The sequence below is a fragment of the Pteropus vampyrus genome, unplaced genomic scaffold (genome assembly GCF_000151845.1).
Source record: "Pteropus vampyrus isolate Shadow unplaced genomic scaffold, Pvam_2.0 Scaffold400, whole genome shotgun sequence".
Classification (NCBI taxonomy): Eukaryota; Metazoa; Chordata; class Mammalia; order Chiroptera; family Pteropodidae; genus Pteropus; species Pteropus vampyrus.
This window is the reverse complement of record NW_011889181.1, coordinates 151,715-162,361: the sequence shown is the minus strand read 5'-3', so window position 1 is coordinate 162,361 and position 10,647 is coordinate 151,715. Positions and strand designations below refer to the sequence as shown.

The window sequence follows — 10,647 nt, the reverse complement described above, 5'->3', positions numbered from 1 at the left end:
ATTGTTATCATCATTAATGTAATTAATATATATCAAGTGCTTAGAAAGTGGTACATAGAATGTGCAATTTAACATAGGCCATTATCACTTAATTATTAATTACAGTAATATCTTATTATATAATATATAGCATTATATAATATTGGTACAAACTATTCTTATTATTATCCAACATGTTAGCTCAGCATCCTGAAGGTGCACATACCATAATAGCACCTGCAGCATTACCCTAGGACACATCCAGAAAAAAAAAAATCACACCATTTGGTAGAATTAAGCCAGGAGGTATGTGGTTCCCTAGGGAACATAAGCATCCAAAACAAAAACACTCATTTTGTGTACTGCTGTAAGCTCTGTAAGGTACATCTCGTCTCCAAACAGCAAGTGCCAAGCGCACCAGGAAGACTGCTTCTCTCCAATGGAAACAATTTGGAGTCTGTAGAAACTAGAACATTTTAGCAATGTTCCTCTGTCCCCACTTAAAGCATAAGGACTCCTTTTTCTTGTAAACCCATCAGTACTCTATGTAATGCCTGTAGAGACAGTTCACAGCTACTTGGGCTTCTGCTGAGAGGCCATATGGAGCGAACACAGTCCAGAGAATTCTGTACCCTCACTCCTTCTTCAAGAGAGAGATAGCAGTTAGTTGGTCAAGACTTGTAACTGACAAGGAGCCTCCCTGCAAACCCCTCCTGAAGACCCTTAGAATCGGTGACCCGTCTCAGAGAAAGAGGACACAAACTCAAAACTCTAGGCTGTAGTGGCTAAGTGAGATCATTCAGCTATGGTTTTTACAGGAATATAGAGGAGGAAGTGGCTCTTGCTGCTGGTACGGATCTGCATAGGGGTTAGTCTGTAGGAGACTTTCAGACAGAGCCTTCCAAGAACAGAAGCAGGGGTTGGATATTCCAGGCACAGGGGAAATGGAACAGACATTGAGTTTTTGAGGTGGCATGACATATTCAGGGAACAGCGACAGACCAGCCGTGGCAAGAGGCAGGAGGTGAGGACCATGAAGAAGTTGTGGTCAAGTTGCGAAATCTCAAGTGGCTTACAAAGGACATGCCGGAGAGGGCCGTCAAAGACGTTTAGAGCCAAGGGACGTGGAGAGGGGATTAAAGGGAGGAGGCAGCTATGAGAGAGCAGCAGACACTACTCTGTCTCTCAACAAAGCGTCTGCTAACCGAGAGGCAGGAGTAGGGGCACCTGGGTTGTTGCCTGACAGGAATGACTGGAAAGTTCTGTGGGTTTTTCTAGGCTTAGCATCTCTGAGAAAATCATAAAAGTATGATAGTATATATTCACAGGTAAGCAAGCCCCGTATTTTGATTTGAAAAGTGATTAAATTAGTCTGGCATTTACACGAATCAAGAAGTACAGAAAGATCTCTTAGAAAAGGGATGATATAAGAAGGATTGATGTTCTCAATATCTTGCCAGGCAGCAAAATCTGGGGATTACAGCAAATAGGAGTGTGGGCTCATGGTTCTCTCAGTGGGCGAACTCCTTCCTGTAGATCAGATTCAGATCACGGAAATGCAAGTAGTAAATCTAGAAGCCTTTGGACTTGGTAAAACTGTCTGTGGGCAGTTCCAGAAGTTTCTTCGGGAAAAAAAAAAAAAAAACATATTCTCATGAAACCAGAGAATTTACATTAGGCGATTGAATGTATGTGCTCAGAATTCAAGATAACATCTTCTGGAAGATTTGTCCACGAAACGAAAAACATCGAAGCTAGCTAAATCAGTAGTGAAACTCAAAGCCCTTTTCTTTAGCAACGAGAGACTTTGTTTTTCATGTGTTCACTCGTGTATTCACCAACACTTATGTGCATTAGAGTAGGCACCTAGACTGATGCCGAAGACCTAGTGAGGGAGACTGACAAGTAACTCAATGTGTAGGTACAAAAAAAAAAAAAAGGAAGGCAGTACGTGCCAATTACAAGGACACTCATTTTAAATGAAAACAGCAATATTTAGGATTTGAGGGAAAAAAAAGTGCCCTGTTTTAAGAACAACAACTGCAAAAAGATTGATTAAAAAGCAAAATAGATGTTACATGCAAATAGGGTAAGAAAGTCAGAGGCGAATTGACTAATGTAAAAGTTTTCAATTAAAAGATTGAGAGAGATGAGATTGAGAAAATCAATGAGCGGCATAGAGAATGTGGTCAGCAGTAGCGTAATGGCTACGTGTAGAGCCAGAGGGAAGAGAGAGGAATGAGGGGGATCGTTTCATAAACTGCATAAATGTCTAACCAAAGTACTGGATACTTGAAACTGATAATAAAAACAAAATCACTGACTTGTAAAAAAAAAATCAGTTAAGAAAGGAGATTTATTTTCTTAAACATCTACCAAGTTCTTTTCACTCATCTAGGCATTATAAACACACAAGATGTAGGTGTGGTTGGGTCAGAAGAGTTTAAAATCCAGTTGAGGAGTCAGAGCCTAGGATGGTCAGGCAGTGACATAAAATGAAACATGGGGGTGTGTGTCACCATGGGTATTTCAGTATGATATCACACAAACATGTATTTCCGTGTTTCATCATACTATAAATTAGGATAATATAATGATCGGCAGTGTCACAAAAGTTGTAGGAGAGAGTTAATTATGTGGTCCAGGCTCTCTGCCTTCAGGGAGGAACTGGTATTTTAGGACTTCGTTGTGTGTAATTTTAATTTTTTTGTCCTTCTATTCAGATAAAAAAGTATTCTCTTCTTCATCAAATAATGAAATGTGTGTCAAAATTTAAACCTTTGGGGAAAAAGAAAACAATGAGGTGTGAGGCTCAGCAGCTTGACAAAACCACGTGGGATGGGTCTCAGAGCCCAATGCCCTTTATGTAACAAGTTGGCTCTCCCACTGCCAGAGAAGGCGGGACTGAGGCAGGAGGGGAGAGAGGCAAATCTTGCAGACACACTGCCGTGCATGTCCTGTTATTCTTTTTCTCACCAAGGGGAGGAAACAACAGCAAAAAGCAGTGTCCCTCTTAGACATGGAGGAATAGACTCTAGAGTGAAGACGATCGTAGCATCCTCTGCCCTTATGAGAAACCTGAAATAATGAAGTATGTAAACATGGGGGCTGTGGAGTAGGACTGCCTGCTAGTGAACCTCGACTCTACCATTTATGAGCACCGTGACATTAAACAAATTAATTACCGTATCTGTGCCCTAGATTTTTTTACCCATAAAATGGTGATAATAATAATTAGTTCATTTTCTTAACTGTAAAAGAAGGATTCTGTATTATGAAGATTAAATTATATAAACCACTTAAAGCACTAACCAGAACACCTGATAAGTAGTAAGTACTCACTATAATTTTTCCAGAAATAATGAGCCAATGCGGGTGGCAGGCATTAAGCAAAACTGAGGGTAGATACTGGTGAATACTTAAAATAACAATATAGAGTTATTTTAAAGGCAGGGATGCTCCAGATGAAGTGAGTCGAGTCACCGAACAGCAGAAAAGGCCATGGAAGCTTGACCATTACCTTCCAAAGAGGAACAATTCGTTTTTGAAAATTTGGCTGAAAAAATACCCATGGCTTGTATATGACCAGATACTAAATCTTATGTTCTGTGGCCTGTGTCGTAAGCATGGAGTGAAGTCAAGGGGAAATCAAATGAGCTTTTTTTATGGCACTGACACCTTTAGGACTGAATTTCTCAATGCACATCATCTCAGTGAGGCTCATGCCAAGGCATCATTAATGGAAGCGACAAGCGGTTCTCCAGTGAACAGAGCCACCACAGAGTTGATGGTGAGGACCATGAGCAAAGTCACCCTCGGGAGAGTCGAGAACTTATTCAGATCGTGCCATGCTATCGCCAAGACCGGACGTCCCCTCAAAGATTTTATCTGGATGTGCAATCTGGATGACATGAAGGGTGTCGATATTGGCCCAGTATTCAGAACTAATAAATCAGCAAGAACATTTACATATTTTATCGCCGAAGTAGAACGGAGAAATCTAAGAGAGAAACTAGAGAAAAGTAAATTTTTCTCTATTATCAGTGACGGAATCTCAGGCAGCGCAATCGAGGAAGCTGAACTTGTCTATGTGCAGTTTGCACACGCAGGAAGAGTGCATTGCCAAATCGTTGGGGTGCAGACAGTAGAAAAGAAGGATCCCTTGGCAATAAAAAATGCCATTGAGAAGACTCTAGAGAGAAATCTTCAACTTGGGCTGTCGAACCAAGTCTGGGCAAAGAAACTTGTTGGTTTTGGAAGTGATGGTACCCCTGGCTCAGAGGGAGAAAGCAACAGGGTGGCCCTGCTTTTAAGAGAAATCCAGCCATGTGTGCTAACTGTATATTGTTTCGCACATCATCTTGAGTTATCTTACAAGGCGGTGTTCCAGAGCGTTCCCCTGTACAACGATGTCAGAGACCTTCTTCACGGCATCTATCGCTTCTATCACAATTCTCCTCTTCATAAGAGTTCTCTGATAGCTGCTTTCAAAGGCCTTCACCTTTGCCCTGCAATGCCTTCTCAAGTAGGAGACAGGAGGTGGCTTCTGGGATTACAGGCAGCCCTCCAGAACTTCCTCAAGGGATATCCTGCAATTGTCCAGCAACTGCATTCCGTAAGTAATTTTGAAATACCACCTTATTTTAGTTTTTCAGAAACAAAAAAACATTTTTATCAAGCAACTTGAAATAATAATTTTGAGAAAGACCACTATTCTATTCCCAACCTGTGTTACAGACACATGAAGACAGAAGTGACACCAGTCATCAGAGAGCCAAAGAACTTCTAGAGCCCCTTCTGCAAGCGGACATTGTAAAATTTGTCCATTTCTTGGTGGATGTTATTAATGTGCTTAGCATTCTGTCCCGGGTCAATAGGGACAGAAATTCTTCAATTGCGGACATATTTGCCACCTTAGAGTCAACACTAGAAATGCTCAGGATATATCAGACAAGGTGAGGAGTCGGGGATGATCCAAGGATCTGTCAAAGAGGCATTTTGACTTGGGAAGTCATTTGCCAGGTGCTTTTTATTTGTTTATTTGGGGGATTTTTTTTTCTCCCCAGACCAGGGCCAAAAGAACGTAGGGTGAATTCAGTCACACACTTTCATGGTAACTGCCTCAGAGGAGAAGGAAACATTTCTGATGTGAGAAACACAGTTTTAACACATCTTACCAAGAGGCTGCAAGGCTGTTTCAGAGATGCCAGCCAAGATGTGGTAAAGGCAACCATGATTGGAAGCTTTAAATTGTGGCCCACAAAGATAAATCAAGGTAGCCTGTATGCACTGACTGAACTACAGTTCTTTGATTGCCTGTATGAGTGTCTTTCAGATATCTGACTTTTCATTTTGTATATTGATGGCAGAATTTGGAGAAAAAGAAGTATCCATCTTGATAGAACACTACGAACCGGTATTGGAAGCTGCCAACGTGCAAATCGATGAACTGGACACTGAATGGAGCATGCTGAAATTAGAGATTTATGCTCAGTAAGCAAAGATAAACTAGTTGACATTTATAAATATTTGGGTAAAACTTAGGAGCCCCAATCATTTACTTTTTTCACCTTCCCTCCTAGATTTCAGAACATCCGCAAACTGACCTGGGATTTTGTGAATTCTGTTTACTTGCACAAGTATCCGAATATCCTGACACTAGTGGACCTGGTGCTGACCCTCCCCGCAAGTTCAGCTGAGGCAGGACGTGGCTTCAGTCAGATGCAACGCACCAAGTCACAAACGCATGCCGAGATCAAGGCTGATGGCATGACAGACCTCCTGATCATTCAGTTGAATTCTCCAGATATTAATAACTTTGACCCCAGGAATGCTATCCATTTGTGGAATATGAGAACACCACCTTCAGCTGGTGACACAAGACCTAATTCAGATTGCTCATCATATTCAGAAAGCCATTATGAAAGTGATTAGTAATATGACAAATATTGACTTCCTCACTGATCATAGCAAAAAAAAAAAAATGATTTTTAAAAACCTAAAATTTAAAAGTAAAACTGTCACCAGTCTTCTCATCAAACACAAAAGGCATCTGGCATGTTCCGGACATACAAAGCAAAAATCCTAAGGCTGATTTTTTCCAGTAGCTTCCTAATTTTACTTCTACATTCACACATTCTTTCACATTTTGGGGTAGACGTGTATATTTCTAAGTAATGGTGTTATTTAATGTCGTCTTTCTGAGAGTAATTGCTAAGGGTAACCAGACCATGCTTGTGGTCTGAGTTCCTTTAGGCCTGGCACACAATTAACTAGTAATTCTAAATGACAGTTACATTAGAAAATTAACTTGGGGCCGAATTGAAAGAGTTTCTTTTTGATCCGCGAACAAAATTTGTAAGTTTGTCTGTTTCTGTTACCACATTATACGTGAAGATCATATCACTACATGTTTTGGTCACTTAAGTAACAAGGTCAAATATTAAAGTAGTTTTCACATTTCACACTAAGGTCCCCAGGTAAACAAGTCCTATGCAAACGTAAAGCGTTGTCTGACAGTACCTTGCTTCCCCCACAGCTATTAGAGACAGTGGAAATATTTTACACATCTACTAGAATTTTTAAATACTTTGAGCCTCTTCAGGGTTTCAATAGCATTTATTTATGGTTTCATCTTGAAGAACATGAATGTGTTATTTCTAATTTACCCGAAAACCAATGTGGTATCATATATAGATCATTTTATTGAAAATTCTACTACCTTGGAAAGTGTTCTTATCATATAAAATTGAATACCCAGGTTTGATCAAAAAGGATAGAGAACTTATTTCTGAGCAACCTGTCAGATGGCCAGTCATATCAAAGAAAGAAAATTACCTTCCAAATTTCAAAATTGTATATTTGGTTTGAACCACTGAAATTTTAAAAGTACTATTGCGTGTTCCTAAGGTTAAAAGAGCAGTTTATGTTGGACTTTTAGAAATGCTAAAAATATAGATGTAAAAAGAAAAATTTGAGATGTTACGCCTACATTTTTTACTCTTTTTATTCCTGAACAAAGAAGGATAGCCATGTACTCTGGACCTGAAAGATCCCCGACACATGACACATGCAGGGGCTCTCCTGGCTCTGGAAGGTACCTCTGCAATGAGAGTTAGATTTTTTTGAAGAAGATTTATTTATTTTGCTTTTCTATTTCTTTTTAAATGCATGCACATGCAAAACGAAATGAGAAACAGACTGAGCAAAAATCTCTGTTGGACAAGGTAAAGTAGATTAGTGTATAAGAGCAAAGTATTTTAGCAATCTTTTATAAAATACTTTGGAATAGTAAGCAAATTAGATTATTAAATTAGCACTTCCAATCCGGTAATTTAACAATTCAAATCTCTCTATATTACAAAACACATCTATTCTGATCTAAAGAGTGAAATGAGGATAAATGTGTTACTTTGATCACTGTGCTGATTTGCATGCTTTTGAAGTACCTTTATCCCATAGTCGCTGAAATATTTTATTCTTGTGCCCTACTGATCATAGGAAAGCTTAGAATATTTTTTAAAATTCAACCTATTCTGAGTAAAAGGTCAAAGAAGACTCCAAACTCAAATATAAAGTCTCGGTATTCTGCCCAATCTGGAATGATTTATTACTCAGCCAAAACAAAACAAAACAAACAAACAAACAAACATTTTGACTTAGCCGAGAAACAGTAATGGGAGGGCGTTAGATATTAATTATTATTTTTAAAATGTCTTCAAATGTTTTCAAAATGTCTTCTGTTCCTATAAGAGTTATAGCTTTAAAATATATGGATAAAGTGATTATACAAATACTCATTTTCATTCTATTTTGGCAAAAGAAACAAATCCCTCTCACATAACTAAAACACATTTTTTTATTGTTTTATAGGCATAATAGGAAATAAAGCATTTACTGACATTCTGCTTGACTTGGTAACGCTGAACCTTGGAACAAGCAACTTTCCCAGTAGTTGGATGCACCTCACTCAACCTGAGGTAAGCATCTATTTTGTTTGGGTTTCAAGCTTTGACAATTCTTATTTTATCAATAAGTCAATAGTTTTAAAATAACCAGTAAGTACTTGCACAGTATCTTACTTTTCGTAGACAACCAATACAACTTGAATGAATGAACGAATGAACTTTAACTTAAGACACATAGTATGTACATACTCAGTATTTCAAGCATGAGCAAGGATGCTAACAGTCAATGAAACATTATAGAGACAGTGAGGCTCCGCCTATAAGTTTGTATCAATTGCTACCTGATAGAATGACCCTAACTAGTAATAGTGGATGATTCTGGCAGTTCTCGTTTTTTTTTTTTTATCATATTCTGTTTCTTAAGAATGTATCAGAAAATAAAGTGGTTAAAGAGTGTTTCCTTCCAGGCAGCAGAGCCCTTGCACGGCCACTGCTATCATCTTTATCCGTCCTTTGTCGAAAAGGTACAAAGCCAGTTGGAGTCACATGTATAAATTCATTGTATAACAGTAAGCAAAAACACAAATGTCAAGGAAGCAAAAGGTGAAACACTTTCTAGGTACTGTCTGGCGTAGATTGGTTAGTAGAACCTGAGGAAACATAAGTCAAAACTGGCTCTATTCACCAATCTAAACTCCTACTTCCTGCCTCTGAACCTCTTATAAGAAGCATGAGCAGATAGAGAGAGCTTCGTGATAGAATCACGCAAATATCCCAAGAGCATTTCTTGTTTTTCTTCCAGTTGCAGGAATTAACATCTTTATTAACAATAAACTCGGAGTTTGTGGACTGGCGGAAATTCTTGCTAGTATCTTCACTGCCTTGGCCCTTCCCCCTGGAGGAGATGCTCCTGGAGACCCTGCAGAGGTTCAAAGCTGTGGACGAGGAGCAGCTGGGCACCGTCACTTTCGAGCAGTATATGCAGGTTGTTGTCAACACCTACTGGCACTAACACCACCAGACTACTTTTGACCTAAGAAGTAAGATATAACTGGTGACCTTTACCAGAGCAATTGTGATGGAGCACAGAATCCAGATTGCAGAGGACTGAAGAAATGAATAGGTCTTAGGAAGTAAAGATATGAAAAGCTGATTCATTTTCAAGAAGTTTGAGTAAGGAGGGAGTGAAAGTGGAGTCCCATAACTAAGAAGGGCCTGAATTGCTTATTCTGTGTCTACTAATCGCATTCATCCTATTTCACCATTTCGCATTGCTGGTAAACACAGAAGATGGAAATGTTTATAAGGTGTTAATTTTGAAACAGGGTGAGACCCTCTAGAGGCCTGAATCTCAAACATATGTCACCATTGAAAGATCACATCCCTCCTGCTTCTCTTTCTTCCATAATTAATGGGTGGCATGCTTACCTCTGAGGTTCTCACACTCATACAGTCGAGCCAGAGAAAACAACACTTGCATATTGAGGAGATTCCGTCAGGGCTGATCAAGAAAGATGCTTAGCTGATTGGGCTCTGATTTATCCCCCCAAAAGAGAAATTTATAAATTCTATCACTATCTTGGTCTTACACCTACCTCATAAAGATGATTTTGTGTAAAAACAAAAACGACAGAGAAAGACTTTATTTTTATTGGTGCCTTAAGATTTCAAAAAGTGGGCACTTGTGAAATTACCAACCTTCACTATTTACAGCATGTGCCAATTAACACAGGATATCAATTTAAACATCCTTTTGCACAAACATGAGACGAACAAAGGGTGTTAGCAATTGTTACCAAAGTGCTGAGCCAAAACCAGAAAGCTCCTTTACCAAAAGTGTGAATTTCTTAGAGAAAGTTGGCTGCTGCATTTAATAGAAACTCAGAAGTACTTACTTGAACACCACCACACCACTGTTTTGGGAGCAGTTGATCTCTGAGCTCTGCCCTCTCCTCTTGCCCACCCAATTTCCATACATCAGGAGCCCCAGGACAAGGAGGCCATTGGAGAGGCCCACTCGAACATCCCACATGACTTTCACAGATTTCACAGATTTCCAGCATTCACTGGCTCACATTAAAAAAAAAAAAAAAAAAAGAAAGAAAGAAAGAAAGAAAGAAAGAAAAAGTTATTTCATGGGAAAAAAACAAAAAAGCTTCTAGAGCAAAATTTTACAAGATTAATGGAAAATACCATACTAAAACAGTAAAGTAGTATAATTGCATTGCTGAAATGAAGTCCTCTGGGAGAAAAAGGCTCTCTACTCTGCTTTTTATTTTGTCTGTCTTTTTTTTTTTTTCTTTTGACTAATTGCAAGTTCACCACAACAGCCACTTAAGAGTACGCTGATTTCCCCAGCTTCTAAAATGGAATAAGATAGAACGTTTGTGAAGTCGGTCAGGCTGTGTACTTCTTCTGAGCAATGCAAGCATAAAAGCCCATTTGCCCTTTGCTCCCGACTCTGCTGCAGCTGTCACATGCTTGCCTCTGTCATGTGTGGATGTTTAGTCACACTCATGTAGAATTCTTTGATGTCGAACTCTCGACTCATCTTCTATTGGTGAGAATGCATGTTATTATGCTCTTAATGAGTCAGATATTCTAGGATTCAAACAGTGCAACATTTATTTTCTAAGAAAAAGTAAAAAGTTCTTTAGACATATTTTAGCAAGACAGTACATAGGACATTTCCATAACTTAAGGAGAAATCACCTAACTATCCAGTGAAGCAGGATGTGGTTGACTGAATCTTGCTTTTTCA

General features: G+C 39.0%; 1 protein-coding gene across 1 annotated transcript in view; it reads left to right on the top strand.

Moving 5' to 3' along the window:
- Positions 1–8,898, top strand: part of LOC111731826 (sperm flagellar protein 2-like) — a 24,094-nt gene extending 15,196 nt beyond the window's left edge. The window contains exons 6-7 of the mRNA XM_023523671.1: positions 7,852–7,973; positions 8,689–8,898. Coding sequence (XP_023379439.1) covers positions 7,852–7,973; positions 8,689–8,898 — 332 coding nt within the window. The remainder of the gene's footprint in view (positions 1–7,851; positions 7,974–8,688) is intronic.
- Positions 8,899–10,647: the final 1,749 nt, after the last annotated feature.